This window comes from Sminthopsis crassicaudata, chromosome 3 (assembly GCF_048593235.1).
Source record: "Sminthopsis crassicaudata isolate SCR6 chromosome 3, ASM4859323v1, whole genome shotgun sequence".
NCBI classification, from domain to species: Eukaryota; Metazoa; Chordata; class Mammalia; order Dasyuromorphia; family Dasyuridae; genus Sminthopsis; species Sminthopsis crassicaudata.
Window position 1 is genome coordinate 181,326,879 of NC_133619.1, and position 23,571 is coordinate 181,350,449.

Below are 23,571 nucleotides of genomic sequence, written 5' to 3' on the forward strand. Positions count from 1 at the left end.
ACAGGCATATGGCAAAAGTAGGATTTAAATCCAGGTTTCAAATTGACTCCAATGTCAGCTCTTTATTCACCAGATTATACTATTCTCATTCCTTATAATAATCATAAAATACAATTATTTCCTCAAATCCATCTTAGAAATCTCACATAGTATAAAAGGGACAAATAAATTAGAGAGAAATTGATAATAATATTGAACCCTTCTGAAATGTTTCCAACAGAAAATTCTGCTTTTCATCATTATAGTTTTAAAAAAATCAGAAAAATTTAAGCAGACTATTGAGAAAAATGATAACTACATAGAAATAATCATATTATTGAAAGTCCTAAATATAACTATATGCACTACTTCAACTAAATATATTTAAAGCCACTATTTATCCTAATAGCTTAAAAACACAAGTCTGACTTTATATATCCTGCCTTTGAAGATTCAAAGATGAAAGTAGTTGTATCAGCACCAATAAATAAAATGACTAAGCCTCGAATATAAATTCCTCAATATTCTTCATCTCAGATCTAAAATTTCTCTACCAGAAAGTTTCATAACACTTTAAGATTTATGAAGCACTTTCCTAAAACCAAATAGTTGTAGGAAAATTATTTTCTCCATTTTACAAAGAAGGAATCTGAGCCTAAGATTAGGACAATTTACTTTTGCAGGTGAAATTTGAACATGGGTCTTACAATATTTTAAGTCCAGCATTATCTTTCTAACATATTGCCTTTCCAAAAATTGTGACAATTTAGTTTCCACAGAGCTAAAAAACTTGAATTTAGAGAAATGCCATGAAATGAAACTTAAAATCAGAAAAATAAAACTGACACTTAAAGGTTAGGCTGACATGGAACAAAAGAAATGAAACTTGGAAAGGGAAGCCAGAAATTAGTGTATATACACATCCAAATAAGGGTAAAAGAACATAAGGTCTAGGGTACTGGAAGTGTAAGGAATGGGAGATGTAATCAAGGGTGGGGATTCAGACTCACCTAGGGGAATTAGTTGTTACAGATAGACTGTAATCTTTGCAGCCAATGAAGAATTAGAGAAGGGATTGAAATATGTCCAAATAAGGTGAATGCCAAGGAAAGATGTAATTGGGGGGGAGGGGAGGATTCTCATGGAGGAATTAGGCTTTCCAGAAAGGCTTGTAACCTCTGTAATAACCAGTCAATCCAGTATCAGGAGAAGGCTTTAAGGTGTGCCTGCTTCCAGACACCCAGTCTTGCAGGATCTTGATCAAAAATCATTTTCCTGGCTTCATCAGCAAGTCTGCAGAGTTCTTGGTAAGATGCTTATCTCTTATAAAAAAAATAATCTACAGTTCTATCTAAAGCCATATATACATCTGCCTCAGCAAAAACTACATGGCACCATAATAGACCAGGGAGGGCTTCCCTGACGTATACCACATCAGCCATAAAACACCATTTCCTCATTTCAAATTAAAATGGTAGAAAAGCCCCCACCTGAATTCACAGTTCTTATATATTTTCCTTTCTATGAGTAAAGGCCAAAGGTATTAGATTTTACAAGAAAGACAGATACACATTTGACACACTGTAGAAAAGATGTGATGGAATGATACAGGCACAGCTATAGATTTTTTTTTTTTTTTTGATGTGGTAATTTTACTTCAGAAGCCTCTTGACTCCTGATTTGAGAAGACAAGAACATGTGCATTGGTCCAAAACATACTCAAGTGTCAAATTACATACGACTATAAACTCAAGAATCATTCTGAACTGACAAAAAACATGTTTTCCCATCTTGATCTGTATAATTTTTCACAGGGATATTGAAAAAATAAGCTAACTGGAAAGAACAACTTGTCATTCAACAGAGACCTTTAAAAACATCTCCTAAAGAAAAAGTAAAAGCTTTTCATTTTTGAAAAATAAGTCAGTTCTATACTGTTTGTCCTAATGAGCATGTAACACTTACCTAATGTGTCTTTAAGATTTTTAACCAGGGAGCCTTTCTTCAAACTGTTCTTTCTCTCCACATAATTAGATGGCACATATCCTGTTTTGTTGGCTGCATTCCTTACCCTCCACCAAGTTTTGGAATCATCTAGCAACCACAGACGCTCATTCTTCTTGATGTCAAGTTCTTGATCCTGCTGTGCAGTGTAATCCCACTTTGCTATAACAATAACTTCTTCTGTCATCTTTCATGGAGTCCTTCTGCCAGCAAAACATTGGAGATGCCCATTAGACAACAATCCAAAACACCTTACACCCATCCTTCATCTCACCTTGAAAGCTTATACATTCATAGCCTTTTATTACACCTCTGTGACTAGATTCAGTTTTATAGTTAAATATTTGAAACCTTACAATGATCTTCATTAAATTAAGCTCCACAGAACATTTAAAAACAATGTGAAATGTTACCTTTTAAAATAAATCCTACACAGCAAATGGTTTGTTTTTGAATAATGCGTGCTCTGTGTCAGGATTTAAGATACTGATTTCCAATTAATTTTAAACAAACATTATTCACTTATGAGTTAATGATATAAAATGGCCTCACCTTAAGTTTAATACTTTGGAGTTCTACTTCCTTTATATCTACACTCTCAGGAGAAAATGATTTTTTTATTTAGTATATTGAATACATTTCCAAACTAGTGATTTAAAAATTAGAAAAATATGTCAAGTCTATTTGAGCAAATCTTACAAATAAACATTATTCAAAAATAGTACCTTAAGATAACTTTAATAAGTTATTACTTTATTACTTGTTTATAACTTGGATAGTGGGTGAGTTGTATCTACTAACAATAAAATGAACTAAAAATTCTCTTAGAGAACAGGAGGTTTCTAGCCATAAAAGATCCCTGAAAGAAGTACTCATAGAATAGTATTTGATTAGGTTTCCATGTTTCACAAACTGACAGGCAGGAAATGTATAACAAAGGGACTTTTAAAAATGAATTTTATCCTATTTCATTAAGAATTACAGGTAAGACAATTTCAATAGACTTCGGATAAAAAATGCCATTCTCATCCAGAGAAAGAATTATGCAGACTGAATGTGGAGTGAAATGTAACATTTTCACTTTTTTGTAATTGTTGTTTCTTTTTCATGTCTTTTCCCCTTTTGTTTAGATTTTTCTAATGTGACTAATATGGAAAATGTTTAAAGTAATTGTACATATACAACCTATATCAAATTGCTTGTTGTCTTGGGGGAAGAGAAGAAAACTGGAATTCAATATCCTACAAAAATGTATGTTTTAAATTATCTTTACATGCAATGAAAAAATAAAATACTATTAAGTAAAAATAATCTAAAGATGTGTTGGTAAATATTTAACAAACAATCAGATCTCCACTTTTAAAGTTTAATTTACATTATTATCTTTTTTATTTCCTTCTTAAATCTAGAAAAATCAAGAAAATAATAATTCAAGGCATGATTTGTACTATTTGTTGATTTCTGAGGTATAAATGTTCAACTATGAAATCTTTGCAAAACAAGCCTATAGAAATGGACTCCAGCAAATCTTATATAAATCTCTTCCAATACCTTACACATAGATATACCCTTATAAATACTTTAAATAAACATGAATTCTTCAACAAAATGTTTTATTTTTTAAAAAGTATGTAAATAACATGATATTTTCCAAACTAGGTATTTAAATAGTATAGCAATAGAAAATCTATCTTCTCCCTCTCAGGAGAAAGAAAAAAACAAAACAAAACTTTCTGATAAACTTGTGTGTATGTGTATGTGTGTGAATTTATAGAATCTTTTTACTATAAAATATAAGAAGCTCATGCAAAAGGAGAGATAGTTTAATAGTTCCTAAGTTCCTAATATATGAAAGTCAAAAGGATCATAAAATTATAGATTTCGAGTTGTAAAGAATCTCAGAGACTCTCTAGTTCAATCTTGTCATTTACAAATTGTCACTTACAAGTGAGAAAATTGAGACTTTGGGAGGCTTAATAACTCAAACAAGGTCATGTGGATATTAAGCATCAGAGAAAGGATTTGAACCCAGGTCTTTTGACTCCTAAGCCAGTGGATAGCACTGTACCATACTGTTTCTCCTCTAAAATATTGTAAAAGAATTAGATTTCTTTTAAAAAAGAATGACAAAATTTCTGTCATCAGGAATCTAGTGGTGCACATAGACAAAAAAAAAAAAAGAAACCTAAGATATCCATTAATAGTTGAATACAAACTACCTATGAGGTACAAGGCTGTACAGAATTAGTTACTACAGTCAACAAATACTACATACATTTATAAAGAAAAGACCATATTATGGTAGGTTGGAAGTGATTCACGACAGACAAAAGATGAAAGGTGGGCCTTGAAGGGTAATTATACTAGATGGGTTGCATTATGCCTGTACTAAAAAGGAAAAATAAATTATTTCAAGCCTGAAAATTGTAATTCAATCTGTAGCAGAGAATTTCTGTTAGAAAGAATGGAATACAAAGTTGGCTCCAGATTACAGGAGAAACTAGGTTAAACATTTTGGCCTACATCCACTATGGGGAAGGGGGAGCCATTGACAAAAGTCCTTAAAAGCAAAGGGAATGGAGGAAGATTTATCTGGGCGGAATGTACAGGATGGGCTGGAAAGAGATTTTCCCACATATTGTCTTCCTCAAAGAATTGACTTCGATTTCCAATATGGAACAGCAACAGCAGGGTTTGAACAGAATGCAAGAGAGGGTATTTTATACATTATCCACTGAAACTTATATGAAATAAAGAGAGTATTCTGATATACTCCGTTCACCATTTGTGACTTAAGTCCAGATCAGAAGCAAAGAGGTCAGATTCAAAGAAAAATGTTCATTAGATAATTATACCTTCCCTGACTTGGAGAAACTGATAAAAACATAACTTTTGTTCTCATTAACTATATTTAATTAATTTTTTCCACCTAAGGCAACAATAACTATTTATCATGTTTTGGGGAGTGGTAAATGACTAGAAGAAAATGTGAAGACACATATTTGATCCTTTTTTGAAAAAGCTTAAAATTTCTGATTCATGGTACATCATTTACATTCTTATTAAGAGAACTGGCCTTAAAGTTCAATTGACTTGACTGTCTTGTAGGACTTTATTTGTGATATTATTTTAGGGGTAATTTGAAAACCTCCTACCAGTGGAAGAATTTAAAATAAATAATCAAATAATAATAACCAGATTCAAATAATATTTGACAATGGCAGAACATTTTAACTTATATTACCTCCTTTGCTCCTCTAGGCCACTGGTTCTTAAAAACTTAAAAAAAAACAAACCCAAAAAACAAACAAACAAAAAAAAAAAACCCAACCCAAACCCAAATCTTTTTCCTATTGCTAATATAGGAAGGTTTTTTTTTTATTTATTATTAAATTTTAAGGTTATAAATCAGTCTAAGGGTCACTGAAGGATCCTTTTTCTCTCCCCCCCCCCACATTCCTCTTCATTTTACAAAAAAGGGAACAGTGAAAGAAATCCCTCTCCACCCTTGGGTTGTCAACCCCCCCCCCCCATTGTTATCAGCAAAGCAATCTAAAATTCTGGTGCTCTTTTAATTATACCTTTCTGCCAGAAAAAAAGCAATTAAAAAAAATTAAAATACTAAAGAGGAAAGGGGGTACCGAAAGGAGAGATGTGGACAAAAACAAATTTCATCTGCTTTGGAACCTACTTCAGAAATATAATTATATCACTTTGTATTCAAAAGATGCATTCCTCTCACATAATGTATACAGAATGCTAGCTAAAAATCTAATCACAATAAATAGGAATCAAAGAAATTCACAGGTGAAAAACTCAATTTTATAAAGTAGTTCTTCAGTATAAGCAATCATCTCAATCTATGTTTCATAAAGTTTGATTTTGTGCTTTAAAAAAAAAAGCAAAGCATATTTATTACTCAGATAACAAACTACCTTAAATGGTGAGGACACATTATATTTTTAAAGGCCTTTTTACATAGATCCTTTGATATATAACAATGAAAGCTGGGCAGGGCAAATTACTATCATTTTATAGGTTAAGACTCCAAAAGGTTGATTTTCCCAAGTTACTCAGTTATTAAAATCTACTATCTAGAGGAAAAAGGTGTGAACTACCACAACCTAATTTGTGAAGCTGACTAGGTGGCAAGTGTATAGAGCTTGGGGCTTAGAGTCAGGAAGACTCATTTTCCTAAGGTTCAAATCTGATCTCAGACACTTACTAAAATGTGTTTCTTGACTATGTTTGCTTCAGTTTGCTCTTCTGTAAAATGAGCTAAAGAAGGAAATGAAAAATGAATAAAAATTTTAAAAATGCTCCAATAGTGTCAGTAAGAGTTAGACAGGATTTAAACAACTAAACAAATGGGTGAACTATGATGATTATGATAACATTTCACCCTTTTAGTTTACATGTAAGTCTGAAAAATACTATAGGTTTCATGTGACAAACCAAGACGTAACTAGTCTAGGTGAAAGGTTTGAATGCCTCCATTTCATTCATTTCCCTTTGCCCTATTAACACTCCACAGTTTTATTTACTTGAAACATAGAAATTCATGTGGCTAAAAAAAGGGTCACTGACATCTTCCAAATGATTACTTATCCCAAGTAGGCAGTACTGATTTTATGTGAACCATGAAAGGTTAAAAATTAAATGTATTTTAATCTTCTTTGATTCTAATTTTGTGTAAAAAACCTGTGTTGACAGTTTACTCATTAATACAAATATATTAGTTTCATGTTTCAGATTAAAAAATATTTGACAATGGCAGAACATTTTAACTTATATTACCTCCTTTGCTCCTCTAGGCCACTGGATCTTAAAATTTTTGGTCTCAGAACGCTTTTAATCTTTTGAAAGTTATTGAGAAGGAGGGAAGAACCAAGATGGTGGAGAAGACACACGTTTCTCTCTGACCTTCTCTACAACCCTCACACGAATTATGAAATCCAGCCTCTGAATCAGCTCTGGACCAGCAGAATCCACAAATATTGGGAGTGCAACAAATTATCAGCAGAAGATAATTTCGAAGATGGCCAGAAAAGGTTTGTTTCAATTGGAAACAGGAGGGAGGCAGCCTAACACAAACAGCTGAGTACAAACACCAGCCCAGACAGCACAGAGTCCTGGGGCGTTGCTGACTCCACAGAGCAGTGCAGACTCCAAGTAGCAGAGAATCTACAAGGAATCTTCAGGAATCTACAGCAGTGTTGGCAACTCTGCCCTGGTGGCAAGCCAGTAGATCAGCAGAGAAGTTGTAAAACAAACACAAAAGGTATAAATAGTGAACCCCCAAACAGTAGAATCTTACAGGACCTGGCCATGCCCACCCAGAACCTAGATTGAATCAGCACTGACCCAGTGCGGCTGTGGCCACTTGGAAAACCTCCCCCAACGTAAAAGCAGAACTTATCTTTAAAAAAAAAAGAGTAAAAAACCAAAGAGGGCTCTGATAATAGATACTTTTTATGGCAAAAGAGAAGAACAGATTTCAAACCCTGAGGAGCCTGAGGGCAGATTATCTCCAGATGAAGCCCCAAAAGATGATATAACCTGGTCCTTATCACACAAGAGGGCTCTTCTAGAAAAAAATTTTTTTTAAAAAAGATCTTAAAAGAGAGCTAGAAGAAAAATGGGGAAAGGAAATGAAAAATTTGCAAGATGGTTTAGAAAAGGCAACACAGAAACTATCTGAAGAAAATTCACTACAAAATAGACTTAGTGAAATGGAAAAAGTATATAACTCATTAAAAGATACATTTGATAAAAATGGAAAAAGAAAGCAACTCCCAAAAAAACAGAATTGTGAATCAGAAAAAGAAAATAACTCCTTAAAAAATAGAATTTGTGAAATGGAAAAAAATCCCATAGAACAAAATAACATTTAAAAATTCCATTGGGCAAATACAAAAATAAGAAGAAAATAAGTAAAAAAAAAAAGTAAATTAAGAAAATAATTCACAAAAAATCAGAATTGAACAAATGGAAATAAGACATGAGACAACAAGAATCAGTCAAGCAAAACCAAAAAAAATTAGAAAAAACCTGATCGGGAAAACAACCAACCTGGAAAACAAATCTAGGAGAGACAATCTAAGCATTATTGCATTCCCTGAAAATAATGATGAAAAAAAAAAAAAAAAGAGCCTAGACACTATTTTTCAGGAAATCATCAAAGAAAACTGCCAAGATGTCATATAATCAGAAGGTAAAATAATTATTGAAAGAATTCACTGAATACCTCCTGAAAGAGAACCCAAAATTAAAACTCCAAGAAATATCGTGGCTAAATTTGAGAACTATTGGACCAAGGAAAAAATATTATAAGCAGCCAGAAAGAAACAATACAATAGAGGCAGCTAGGTGGCCCAGTGGATAGAGCACCAGCCTTGAATTCAGGAGGACCCAAGTTCAAGTCTGGTCTCAGACACTTAAGACTTCCTAGCAGTGTGACCCTGGGCAAGTCACTTAACCCCAGCCTCAGAAAAAGAAACAATGCAATAAGGATTGTCACAATAAAGATTACTCAGGACTTAGAACTTCCACTTTAAAGGATTCAAAGGGCCTAGAATCTGATATTCTGAAGGGCAAAGGAACTTGGAATGCAACCAAGAATAAATTACCCTGCTAAACTGAGTATTTTGTTTCAGAGAAGAAGATGGACATTCAATGAAACTGGTGAATTCCATTTATTTTTGAAGAAAAGACTAGAGCTAAACAAAAAAATTTGACTTCCAAATATAAAACTCAAGAGAAGCTTAAAAAAGTAAAAAGAGAAAAAAAAATCCTCTAGAACTGTACTTCTGTATATGTTGAGAGTACATATTATAATATAAACAAATAATATAAACAAGAAACTAGAAATGGAAAGGGGATTGTATGTAACAGAAAAAAAAGGGGGGAAGGGAAAGTAAAATGAGGGAAATTACATCTTATGAAGAGGCATAGAAAACATATTATAACTGAAGGAAAGAAGGGAGGGTGATGAATATTGTGTGAATCTTACTCTCATGAGATTTGGCCCAAAGAAAGAATATTAGATAAATTTGGTTTCACCAAGAAACATCTCTCATCTTATAGAAAAGTGGAAGGGGAAAGGGGAAAAGGAAAGGGATAGGCTAAATAGAAGGGAAAAGAGAAATAGTAGGGGAGAGGTATAAGAAAAGGGGAGGGTGTCTTAAAGACTGCTTAAGACAAGTAGTGCTCATAAGTAAAATACTGGGGAGGAGGGAAAGGCGAAAAAGTAAAGAGAAAAGTATAATTTGGGTTAATAAGATAGCAGGAAATAGAGAATTAGTAGTTTTAACTGTAAATGTGAATGGGGTGAACTCTCCCATAAAATGTAAGCAGATAGCAAACTGGATTAAAAGCTAGAATCTATAATATGTTGTTTACAAGACACACATTTAAAGCTGGGAGATACATACAAAGTAAAGGTAAAAGGCTGGAGCAGAATCTACTATGCTTCAGGTGAAGTCAAAAAAGCAGGGGTGGTCATCCATCTCAGATCAAGCAAAAGCAAAAATTGATCTAATTAAAAAAGGTAAGGAAGGGCACTATATCTTGCTAAAGGGTAGCATAGACAATTAAGCCATATCAATACTAAACATATATGCACCAAGTGGTATTAGCATGGAAATTCCTAAAGGAGAAGTTGAGAGCTGCAAAAAGAAATAGACAGCAAAGCTGTAATAGTGGGAGATCTCAACTTGCTCTTTCAGAACTAAATAAATCAAACCACAAAATAAATAAGAAAGAAGTTAAAGAAGTAAATAGAATACTATAAAAACTATACATGATAGATCTGTGAAGAAAACTGAATGGAGACAGAAAGGAGTACACTTTCCCCTTGGCAGTTCATGGAACCGATACAAAAATTGGCCATATATTAGGACACAAAGACCTCAAAATCAAATGCAGAAAGGAAGAAATAGCAAATGCATTTTTTTTCAGATTATGATGCAATAAAAATTACATTCAATAACAAGGCCAGGGGAAAATAGACCAAAAAGAAATTGGAAACTAAATAATCTCATCCTAAACAATGAATGGGTGAAATAGCAAATCATAGACACAATAATTTCATCCAAAAGAATGACAATGATAAGACCACATACCAAAATTTGTGGGATCCAGCCAAAGCAATAATAAGGGCAAATTTTATATTTCTAGATGCTCACTTGCATAAAATAGAGAAAGGAAAGATCAATAATTGGGTTTGCAACTAAAAAAGCAAGAAAATAGACAAATTAACCCCCCCCAATCAAATACCAAACTTGAAAATTTAAAAATAAAAGGAGATCAATAAAGTTGAAACTTAAAAAAAAAACACTATTGAATTAATAAATAAAATTAAGTTAGTTTTATGAAAAAAAAAAAAACCCAACAACAAAATAGATAAACCGTTAGTTAATTTGATTAGGAAAAGGAAAGAGGAGAATCAAATTGTTAATCTCAAAAATGAAAAAGGAGAACTATCCACCAATGAAGAGCAAACTAGAGCAATTATAAGGAATTATTTTGCCCAACTTTATGCCAATAAATTTGACAACCAAAAATATAGATTGCCAAATTAATAGAAGAGAAAATAAATTACTTAAATAGTCCCATTTTAGAAAAAGAAATAGAACAAGCTATTAATTAACTCCCTAAGAAAAAATCCCCAGGGCTAGATGGATTTACATGTGAATTCTACCAAACATTTAAAGAACAATTAACTCCAATACTATATAATCTATTTGAAAAAATAGGGAAAGAAAGACTCCTACCCAAATTCCTTTTAGGATACAGACATAGTACTGATACCTAAACCATGTAGGTTGAAAAGAGAAAGAATATTATAATAGATCCCCCTAATGAATATTGATGCAAAAATCTTAGATAAAATATTACCAAAGAGATTACAGAAAACCATCCCTAGGATAATACACCATGACCACATAGGATTTATACCAGGAATGCAAGGCTGATTCAATATTAGGAAAACTATTAGCATAATTGACTATGTCAATAACCAAATTAACAATCACCATAAGATCATCTCAATAGATGCAGAAAAAAACATTTGATAAATCCAACACCCATTTCTAACAAAAACTCTAGAGAGTATAGGAATAAAAGGACTTTTCTTTAAAACAGTTAGGAACATCTATTGAAAACCATCAGCAAGCATCACAAGTAATGAGGATAAACTTGAACTATTCCCAAAAAGACCAGGGTGAAACAAGGTTGCTCAATATCACCATTACTATTCAATATTGTATTAGAAATGTTAGCTTTGACAATAAGAGAAGAAAAAGAGATTAAAGGAATTAGAGTAGGTAATGAGGAAACCAAAGTATCACTTTGCAGATGATATGATGGTGTTCAATAATCCACAACTTTAATAAAGTTGCAGGATACAAAATAAATTCACATAAATCATCAACATTCTTATACATCACTAACAAAATCCAACAGCAAGAGATACAAAAAGAAATTCCATTTAAAATAACTGTTGATAATATAAAATATTTGGGAATTTATCTGCTAAGGGAAAGTCAGGAATTATATAAGCAAAATTACAAAACATTTTCCACACAAATAAAATAAGATCTAAGTAATTGGAAAAATATCAAATGCTTATGGATAGGTCGGGTGAATATAATACAGGTAACAATACTCCCTAAAGTAATCTATTTATTTAGTGCTATACCAATCAAACTCCCAAGAAACTATTTTACTGAACTAGAAAATATAACAACAAAATTCATCTGGAAGACAAAAGGTCAAGAATTTCAAAGAAATTAATGAAGAGAAAAGCAAATTTAAGTGGCCTAGCTATATCAGATCTAAAACTATATTTATATAAAGCAGTGATCATCAAAACCATTTGGTACTGGCTTAGAAATAGAGAAGTTGATCAGTGAAATAGGTTAGGTTCACAGAACAAAATAGTCAATGACTATAACAATCTAGTATTTGCCCAAAGGGCCCAGCTTTTGGGATAAGAATTTACTATTTGACAAAAACTGCTGGGAAAATTAGAAACAAGTATGGCAAAAAGTAGGCATAGACCCACTGTATACCAATATAAGGTCAAAACGGGTTCATGATCTAGACATAAAGAATGATATTATAAACAAATTAGAGGAACATAGGATATTTTACCTCCCAGATTTGTGGAGAAGGAAGGAATTTGTGACCAAAGAAGAACTAGAGATCATTAAATAGATAATTTTGACTATATTAAGTTAAAAAGTTTTTGTACAAACAAAATTAACGCAGACATGATTAGAAGGGAAGCAAAAAACTGGGCAAACATTTTTACATTCAAAGGTTCTGATAAAGGCCTTATTTCTAAAATATATAAAGAATTGACTCAAATTTATAATAGTTCAAGCCATTCTCCAATTGATAAATGATCAAAGGAGATGAACAGACAATTTTCAGATGAAGAAATTGAAATTATTTGTAATCCCATGAAAAGGTGCTCACTATTGATCAGAGAAATGCAAATTGATACAACTCTGAAATACCATTACACATCTATCAGGTTGGCTAAGATGACAGGAAAAGATAATGATGTTGGAGGGGATATGGGAAAACTGGGACACTGATACATTGTTGGTGAAACTGTGAATGGATCTAACCATTCTGGAGAGCAGTTTGGAAGTATGTTCAAAAAGTTATCAAAATGTGCATACCCTTTGATCTAGCAGTGCTACTAGTAGGCTTAGGCTTATATCCCAAAGAAATCCTAAAGGAGAGTTAGGACCCACATGTACAAAAATGTTTGTGGTAACCCTCTTTGTAGTAGCAGGAAACTGAGTGGATGCCATCAATTGGAGAATGGCTGAATAAATTATGGTATATGACTTCTATGGAATACTACTGTTCTGTAACAAGACCAGCAGGATGATTTCAGAGAGACCAGGAGAAACTTACATGAACTGATGGTAAGTAAAATGAGCAGGAGATTATTATACATGGCAACAAGAAGACTATACGACGATCAGTTCTAATGGACGCGGCTCTTTTCAACATTGAGATGATTCAAACCAGTTCCACTTGTTCAGTAATGAAGAGAGCCATCTACACCCAGAGAGTGGGAACTGAGTGTGCAACACAACATAGCATTCTCACTCTCTCTGTTGTTATTTGCTTGCATTTTGTTTTCTTCCTTCTTGATCTGATTTTTCTTGTGCAACAAGATAACTGTATAAATATGTATACATACAGTGGATCTAACATGTATTTCAACATATTTAACACATATTGGACTACTAGCCAGCTAGTAGGAATGGGAGTAAAGAAAGGAAAATTTGGAACAAGAGGTTATGCAAGAGTCAATGTTCGAAAAATTACCCATGCATATGTTTTGTAAATAAAAAGCTTTAATGAAAATAAAATAATAAGCTATTGAGGACCTCAAAGAACTTTATTTATATGGATTATTATCTATTGGCATTTATCATATTAGAAATGAAAATGTCTTTGTATTATTATGAAAACAGTTTTGAGCTCTTGGAGCTCTTCAAAACTATCTCAGGCACCCCCAGAGTTCCTGGACTATACTTTAAGGATCTATACTCTAAAACTCAGCTTCTTAAACTATGGCTCATGACTCCACATGGGGTCCCATAATAATGTAGGAATTATAAAATTATGATTTATGATCATTAAATGTTTGATTTATATCCTAGTTATGATGGGATGATGTAGCAATTGGAAAGTTTAAGAAGCTCACTTTATAAGATAGACAATTTTTATAATAAAATATTTTAAGGATTCATGTTTTTTAGCAAGGGTACTTAATTCATTCAGATCTCAATACCTTTTAACGTTAGTTGAGTTTTTTTTGAATTGCGGTGACTGAAAAATACATCTATGGACAGGCTGGTGATGTGTTTTTTAGAATTTTGAATGACTAGTCCTTAAGAAGAGAGGCACATTTTACTGCAGGGTTCAATCCCAAATTCTTTTCAGCTTTGGAAGGACCTCTAAGAACTTGAGCTCTACTAGTATAACCTGAGAGAACCTGAGGTTAACCTCCACAACACAATGAATCAAGAAAGTAGGATCTTAGTGGAAGATAGATCACTGGAAGAACAAATCATTAACTACAAATAATTTGCATATTTATATATAAGAGTGATAGCTTTTTATATATAAACAATAAATTTACTATTTCACACAAAAATTAATCAACTTAATTAAGAAAGTTGGTAAACAAAGAAAGGGAAAGATTAAACTAAGAAAATAAGGAAAAATTTTTTCCATCTGATCTTTAACACTGCTGAAGTTCAAAAAGGCTTGGTAAAAGAGATTTATACATGATTTTCTTAGACTTTTAGGAATAAAAAGGAAAGATGTCAAAATAGAGATATTTACCCAAGCTTCAATCTGAGCCATATATTTATTACAACTTTTGTAAAGAGTCACAAATAAAGGGATAATTTATATGGGTTTTTTTTTTTCATTCTAAAATGCTCTAATTTCTTTCTGGATATGCAGAAATATTTTAAAATTATACTCCTGCACTAATGTGTAAGTAGTCAGTCTCTGTGACTTCTTGTGTACCAACAAACAAAAGCCAAATGTTCAAATTAGATTTTAACTTAAATTGCTAAGCACTTAGGCACTGTTCAGATACCTACTTATTTTGTTCATAGCTGACAAAAGCCTACATGAACTTGGTTGCTTGGTTGCTGTTCTTTGTTCTTGAAAGAAAACTAAAATGACAGCACTATGTTACAGTCAAGATATATTGTATATGACTGTCTGATAAAACCAACAAGAGATTGGAAGTTCTGCCACAGGTAGTCCCTATAAACATTTGGGGTGGATTCTCTAACTTTGCAGTTCTCACATTTCTTCTGAACTAATTCAATTCTGCTTTGCTCATGGAGCACAGAATCTTCTCTTAAGGGCATGGCATGCTGGGCAGTCCTGTGTCAGTGTCTCCATGTCATTCAACCAATTTTTAAGTTGAGAGACCTTGGGAGTTTCCTTGTGTTTCTTTTTCTAACTACCTTGTACATGCTTGCCCTGGTACGAATTCTTAATAAAAGAAGTCTTTTTGGCAAGTATATATCAGGCATTCTGCAGTAAAGTTTGAATGCTTTAGTAACTTAGTTCAAATAAGGATCTCAGTGTCTAGTATATAATCCTGCCAGGGGATCTTCAGAATTTTCCTAAGACAATTCAAATAAAAGTGATTTAGTTTCCTAGCGTTGTCCAGATTTCACAGGCATGTAACAATAAGGTTAGCACAATGGGTCTGGTAAACCTTCAATTTGGTAGTCAGTCTAATACCTCTTGTCTCTCACTTTCCTTTGGAGACTCTCAAACACTGGGATAATTCTGGCAATATGTATATTAACTTCATTATCACTGTGGACATCCCTCAAAAATATACTATCAAGAGATCTTATCCACAGCATTCAAAACTTTACCACTGGGATTAGCTGATTGGCCAAATCACTTACTTAATCCTATTTCTTCAGTATACATACAGATTTTTTGAGACAAGTAAATTTGACTATAGAAATAAATTTACATTATTGTTCCACTGAATATTTTGTAAACAGATGGCATCTTAAATTGTTTCCCATTATTATGGAAAATCTCTGCTTAGGGCACAGCTCAAACAAGAAGTTCCCTATTTAGGTTAAGGATCTCCAAATGCTCCTATTCACAGAGGATATGCTAATCATATGTCTTAAGACACTAAATTTCAATTTAAAGAATTTGCAATTTAAAGAAATTAATCTAACTTGTAATTGTTTATATACATATATTATATATACAGGGGAAAGCCTGGAAACCTAGAAAAACAAGGAGTAAATTCGGGAATAAAGATAGATGTTCATCCCAACATACCTCCTACTTTCTTTGACTTTGTTTCTTTTGCTAATTCAATGCCAAGAATATAATTTCAGTTTATTTTCATCTGCATATTTGTATAATATAATTTCATAAAATAACTTTTACTTCTTGCTATAATGATATTTTATGTGGAGTGGACAAGATCCAACTTTGTCAGCCTTATTTTTTGCTTTTGCAAGTAGGATGAGGGATTGTTTCTTAGAGAGGAATAACTCTATTCTTCTGTCATACATTTATTACATTGATTTGTCAAAAATCAGGGAGACTGTTTCATAGAGGAAGCTATTTTCCAAATTATGACCTCGTAATTAAATCATAGTAGTACTATGGTAGAAAGTTACCAATGGTATTTGTTTTTAGACATTTGTGTGATGTCTTTTGATTCATGTGTAAATTGGATGGATTTAAGTGAGACAGAATTACTTTCACTCTTTCTTATAGTCATCACTGTCCATTGGCAGGACAGAGTCAAGATGACTGGTGATGATGACTCAAGATGTAGTGGATGACCTGAAATATCTTTTTAAAAAAATTCTTAAAGGCTCCACAGCACCTGCCTCCACCTGCTTTCATAGACATTGGAACAAAGTCTTCTCATCCACGCATTCCACCAGGGAAAGTCACTAATGGAGTGACAGAAAGCTATGTGCTTACTCCCATGCTTTGTAGCATTATGTTTTCAGCTATGTTGTCAAACACCTTCAGTGAGGACAAAAGTAGCATCAAACTCAGTTACTACACTAATAGTAAATGCTTCAATCTGAAAAATCTATATATAGACCAGAACTGAAGTAGAGAGAGTGCTTAGTGCTTGATTTTTTGTTTGCCGATGATTATGCATTCAATAGAGCTTCCAAAGCTGAGGTGCAACAAACTACACTCTGTTTATCTGCTTCCTGTGCTAATTTTGGCCTAATAATAAGCACTAAGAAAACACAGGTGCCGCATCAGCTAGCACTATGCCATATATATGTGGAACCACTGTTGTCAGCAAATGGAGACATTTTGAATTTCACAGAGAAGTTTACTTCCCTTGGCAGCATATTTTCCAAGGATGTCCACTAATAATGAGGATGACACGCACACATTGCCAGAGCTAGCCCTGTGTTTGGAAGACTTGAAAAGAGACTTTACCTATTTTGTTTTACTGATTCAAAAGATAATAGCTGAAAACTCCAGGGTTTGCAAAACACTTTCTTGGGCAGCATCTAATTCACATCAATTCAATGAATTAATGTGTACAGCTATAATTGTCAACAGTAATAGATGAAAAAATTGAGAGTAAGAGAAACTTTGTGACTTATCCACAGTCATTCAGATGGATAAGTATCTTAGTAAGAAGAAAATGTAAGCCTCTCTCAACTACAAAGCCATCCCTCTTTCTACTATATACTACTGTTTCTTGTATTTTCTGATGAAAAATTCAAGGTATTAAAATATATTTTCTATACCTCTTCATAAATTGTGTCTTCAAAGCCATAGTGTTTTTAAAGAACAGTGTTTCTATAGGCCAGAGGTCCTCAAACTTTTTAAATAGGGGGCCAGTTCACTGTCCCTCAGACTGTTGGAGGGCCCGCCTATAGTAAAAACAAAAACTCACACTGTCTCCACCCCTCAGCCCATTTGCTATAACCGGCTGGCCGCATAAACATCCTCAGCGCTGCCCGGGCCATAGTTTGAGAACCCCTGCTATAGGCTATAAAGGATAGTCAACAAAAATCCGTCTCTTCTTTTCTCATAATTTAATCCAAGAGTCTCAATTTAGGAACTCTCATCAAGACTTTACAAGCATGACCAAGACCAAGTAGGCACATGGATTGGTTGTTGCCTATGTTTTTTCATTGTCTTTTCTAGTTATTGTTTTGTTAAAGCACAATGTAAGATGTTTTCCACTATTTGGAAAATTTTATTGAACTGAAATGCCCAGAATATGTATGTATGTGTATTTAAATATTATGCCCATATTTCTTCTGGATATATTCAGGCTGGACCACCACTCTTTCCAAGTCATTTTCTAAAGCAACACTGCTGGTTTTCCACACATAGTACATTGGGTAGTAAAGGCAACAGACTTCCAAAACGGAGGTTCCATTATTGCTTTCTACAAAAACAGATTATACTAAAAATGCTAGTGGATCTCTTCATTTTACATCTGTTTGTTGTTCTCAGTTTCATCCAAAAGTCCTCTAGTAGAAACTTAGTCTAAATACTTCAAGGATATGTTTGAACTCTACTTGTGTTTTTTGCCATGTTTTGAAGCAATACTATTTGTAATATCTCATCATCCTTCTTCATAATGTTTCCCAAATGAGCTTATGTGCTAAACTTGGGCTGTCCCTTGTCCTGTCTTTTCACTTAGGTAAGAGATTAAATGATTGCAACCTGAAGTAACTTCTGGCCTCTTTTGTTCTCCTTTATACTGGTGAATTTTGTAAGAGCTGACCTTTTCTAAAAAAGGGTTTTCCGTGACTAACATGTGGAAATGTTTTACATATTTTCAAATGTATAACTTATATCAAAATGCTTACCACCTTACGATGAGGGGAAGGAGAAAATTTGGAACTCAAAAAATTTTTTTAAATGCACGTTAAAAAGGATTATAATAATCACCATTTTTATTTTCCATTTTTCAAAATCAGAGACTTGTTTAAACAATTAGCAACACTTAGAAATAATTCAGAATTTTAGCAAAGTCGCAGGATACAAAATAAATCCACATAAATCCTCAGGATTTTTATACATTACCAACACAATCCAACAGCAAGAGATACAAAGAGAAATTCCATTCAAAATAACAGTCGATAGTATCAAATATTTGGGAATATATCTACCAAAGGAGAGTCAGGAATTATATGAGCAAAATTACAAAACACTTGCCACAAAAATAAAGTCAGATTTAAATAATTGGAAAGACATTCAATGTTCTTGGATAGGCCGAGCGAATATAATAAAGATGACAATACTCCCCAAACTAATCTATTTATTTAGTGCTATACCAATCAGACTCCCAAGAAACTATTTTAATGACCTAGAAAAAATAACAACAAAATTCATATGGAAGAATAAAAGGTCGAGAATTGCAAGGGAACTAATGAAAAAAAAGTCAGAGGAAGGTGGTCTAAGTGTACCTGATTTAAAGCTATATTATAAAGCAACAGTCACCAAAACCATTTGGTATTGGCTAAGAAATAGACTAGTTGATCAGTGGCATAGGTTAGGTTCACAGGACAAGATAGTGAATAAAAATAGCAATCTAATCTTTGACAAACCCAAAGATCCCAAATTTTGGGATAAGAATTCATTATTTAACAAAAACTGCTGGGAAAACTGGAAATTAGTATGGCAGAAACTAGGCATGGACCCACATTTAACACCACATACTAAGATTAGATCAAAATGGGTCCAAGATTTAGGCATAAAGAACGAAATCATAAATAAATTGGAGGAACATGGGATGGTTTACCTCTCAGACTTGTGGAGGAGGAAGGAGTTTGTATCCAAGGGAGAACTAGAGACCATTATTGATCACAAAATAGAACATTTTGATTACACCAAATTAAAAAGTTTCTGCACAAACAAAACTAATGCAAACAAGATTAGAAGGGAAGTAACAAATTGGGAAAAAATTTTTACAGTTAAAGGTTCTGATAAAGGCCTCATCTCCAAAATATACAGAGAATTGACTTTAATTTATAAGAAATCAAGCCATTCTCCAATTGATAAATGGTCAAAGGATATGAACAGACAATTTTCAGATGATGAAATTAAAACTATTTCCACTCATATGAAAGAGTGTTCCAAATCACTATTGATCAGAGAAATGCAAATTAAGACAACTCTGAGGTATCATTACACACCTGTCAGATTGGCTAAGATGACAGGAACAAATAACGATGAATGTTGGAGGGGCTGTGGGAAAACTGGGACACTGATGCATTGTTGGTGGAGTTGTGAAAGAATCCAACCATTCTGGAGAGCAATCTGGAATTATGCCCAAAAAGTTATCAAAATGTGCATACCCTTTGACCCAGCCATACTACTACTGGGCTTATACCCCAAGGAACTACTAGAGAAGGGAAAGGGTCCTGTATGTGCCAAAATGTTTGTGGCAGCCCTTTTCATAGTGGCTAGAAGCTGGAAGATGAATGGATGTCCATCAATTGGAGAATGGTTGGGTAAACTATGGTATATGAATGTTATGGAATATTACTGTTCTATAAGAAATGACCAACAGGAGAAATACAGAGAGGCTTGGAGAGACTTACATCAACTGATGCTGAGTGAAACGAGCAGAACCAGAAGATCATTATACACTTCAACAATGATACTGTACGAGGATGTATTCTGATGGAAGTGGATTTCTTCAACATAGAGAAGAGCAAATCCAATTCCAATTGATTAATGATGGACAGAACCAGCTACATCCAGAAAAGGACTGGGAAATGAATGTAAACTGTTATTTCTACCTTCTGAATCCAATTCTTCCTGTGCAACAAAAAATTCGGTTCTACACACATATATTGTATCTAAATTATACTGTAATATATTTAACATATATAAGACTGCTTGCCATCAGGGGGAGGGGGTTGGGGGAGGAAGGGAAAAAATCTGAATAGAAGTAAGTGCAAGGGATAATGTTGTAAAAAATTACCCATGCATATGTACTGTCAAAAAATGTTATAATTATAAAATAAAATAAAAAATTAAAAAAAAAAAAAAAAAAAAAAAACAATTAGCAACACAATGACCATTCCAAATAAATTATGATAAAACATGCTTCCCATTTCCTGAGATAAAGATAACAGGCTTAAGGTAGAGACTGAAGTATCTCTTTTTTAGATAGTCAACTAAGGAAATCGTTTTCTTTAACTATGCTCATTTGCTACAAAGGTTTTGTTTTGTTTTGGTTTTCTTTGAATATAGGGAATATAGGGAAATTCAAAAGAACTGAAAAAAGAAATAAATATCAAGTTAGAGTTGCAGTAACCATAAATATTGATCTTTAAACCCTTTAAAAATAAATTTGTTCTTCGCAACTGATTCTAAAAAGATTCCTGCTTTAATCAGTTAATTTGTCTACTAATATACAATTTCTATGTTTACAATGCACAATATTCCAATTTCCAAAGCCTTTTGAGTTCCTTCTTTAAAAAGTTATTAATCATATAGATGCCTGAAAATACAAGCATCTTGCCTCTCATTTTTTGATCCTAATTTGTATTTTCAAAAAGGTTTTCCATTCTCCTTTATGACTACTTTTCCAAGGAGGTTACTGATTATTAAAGGACAATAACTTAGTTTAAAAGACTTTCCTCAGTTCTTCACATAATTTCTGGACCTCTTCTTCATCTTGGACAATAGTTGCTGAAAGACAGTCTAAAATTATAATTAAATGCAAGTTCTAAAACTGAGACTTGGAGAAGTTAAATGACATCCCCATGATCATACAATAACGTGGTGAGAGAGTGAATGAGACACCAATAAAAAGACTCCAGGTTTTTGATAACTGGATAGGTCACAGGGAGAGAGTCTGAATTACTATAAACAACAGAAAAGGAAGGCAAGCAGTAACAGAATTATCTAGCCCTTACTTGATTCTTGGTTGGGCCCTTTACTGCAGTAGTTCCTTATCGAATTCCTTGAACTGAAAAAAATTAACCACAGTTATTGTATCCAATCAAAAGGCCAAGTTATGATAACAACCCCTACGATTAATTTTTTTGCCATAAAAGAAACTATTGGTACTCCACTGTTTCCTAACTCCTTTTAAAGTTAGTCTGTTTACTAAGTGTCACAATGGGTAACTTCTTTAGGAATTTAATCCATCTTATAATATTGTGGTTTCATTAGGAACTGCCTCCCTTATGGCAGTAAATTTTCTAGGAACTTGTCCTGTTTTGTGTCATCTTCCTGTTAATAGTGAGTTCTACTAGGGAACTTAGCCTAAGTTTTCCCCCTTGTTAATCACTTCCAAAAGGTATTTGGAACTTAACCCACCAGTCAATGGTGTAATAATAAAATCTCTGCCTCTTGATTTAGAGATGGTCTAAGCTTACAAATTCTTTTGAGACACCTTGTGACACTGGCCCAAAAGTCCAACATTTTCAGTGGAACAGGAATTCAAAGTTTTTTCTTCTGATTTTAAGATGTGAGATACCCTATCACTACACAGAATATTTGTCTAGGATTATGGGCAAAATGACAATTTTTTTTTTAAATTTAAGGTGCTTTAAGATATCAACACATGATTATTAATAAAACAATGAATTTAATATATTACCAAAGAACAGAGTTCCACAACATATGAGTCAATAAATCCATGTTATCTTTCTTTGATAAAATTCATAAATAAATCAAAATAGATTATGGCCACTATATCTTGTCCATTTTTTTTTTTTTTTTTTGCCAGTTCCCTAATACTTGGTAACAGAATCTATTTTGAAGAATTGGGTAAAAATAACAATAATAATATATATCAAGGATTAGGCTGGCCTTTAAAATGTGTTTTTAAAAATTTGCTGATAAAGTTCATGTAAGTGAAAAAGGTTGGTATAAGTCACTTAAGAGTTTTTTAAGCTTTCTTATACAGATAAAATATTTTCTTTGTTTGGATTAGGATTCTTAATCTCTTTTTGTGTCATATCCCTTTGACAGTCGGATAAAGGTGATGAATCATTTCTCAGAATAATGTTTTCAAATGCAAAAAATAAAAATACATAGAAAACACGAGGTATATTGGATTTTTTTTTCAAAAATAGCAATTGAAAATATTTTTTAAAAAATTCACAAATCCCAGATTTGAAAAGTCCTGCTTAAGACTAATTAATTTAAAATAGTTTCATTATTTGAAAATAGACAAATTAGAAACTTACTTTTTTCCCTCAATAGAGAGATAACCAAGTAAACTGTATATATTTTAAGTTTTTCATCTTTCCCTGAAGAAAATGAGTTATGTATTTTTATTATTCATATTTCACATTTTAAGTACAAATTTTAAGGGCTTTAAAACCTATCATATTACATTAAAAGTGGAATTTGATCTGAATACATAATAAGCTTAATAAGTATGCTTTTGGGCAAAACAGTGAGAATAAATGTCATTTCAATTAATTTAACTCTTTTATTTGATCCTATTGAGTTATATGTTATTGTATTTCAGGTAAATAGATACAATTTTCTCAGCTACTTACATGGGCAAATTAAAAGGCACAATGTTCATTCTATCTTATGGAAGAGTGTAATTTTTAAAAATAGCTGTTTTATCAAATCTATCACTCAGCAGAAATGAAAGCATGGAAAATTATTTCAACCATATGTTACATAATTTTCTTTTTCAGATCATTTGATTGAAATCTGCTTTCATCTTAGATACTTAAAATGAAAACTACTGAAGAAATACCTACTAGAAATTAAATTATATATATATATATATATATATATATATACACACATATACATATATATATATGTATTACATATATATATGTATATGTATATATATATATATATACATACACATATATATGTATATGTATATGTGTATATATATATATATATATATATATATAGCGATAGCTTTAGACACAACTTTCTCAATAGTAGAATATGGATAATATCCCTAATGTTACCTCTGTATATAAGTGCTATGACTATAAAATCACAAAGTCTCTCAAAGTTTCCTGTTATTCTAATACAGCAGCTCTCAAACTTTTT

The 23,571-nt window shown here is 32.6% G+C and overlaps 1 protein-coding gene across 7 annotated transcripts in view; it reads right to left on the reverse strand.

Moving 5' to 3' along the window:
* NCK2 (NCK adaptor protein 2) overlaps nucleotides 1-23,571 on the reverse strand; it is a 208,366-nt gene that overhangs the window by 57,809 nt on the left and 126,986 nt on the right. For 6 of the 7 annotated variants that reach the window (XM_074299688.1, XM_074299689.1, XM_074299693.1 and 3 more), the window contains one exon: nucleotides 1,945-2,186. In XM_074299688.1, coding sequence (XP_074155789.1) covers nucleotides 1,945-2,170 — 226 coding nt within the window. In that variant the 5' untranslated portion in view covers nucleotides 2,171-2,186. The remainder of the gene's footprint in view (nucleotides 1-1,944; nucleotides 2,187-23,571) is intronic. The other variant, XM_074299691.1, reaches the window with a different exon arrangement.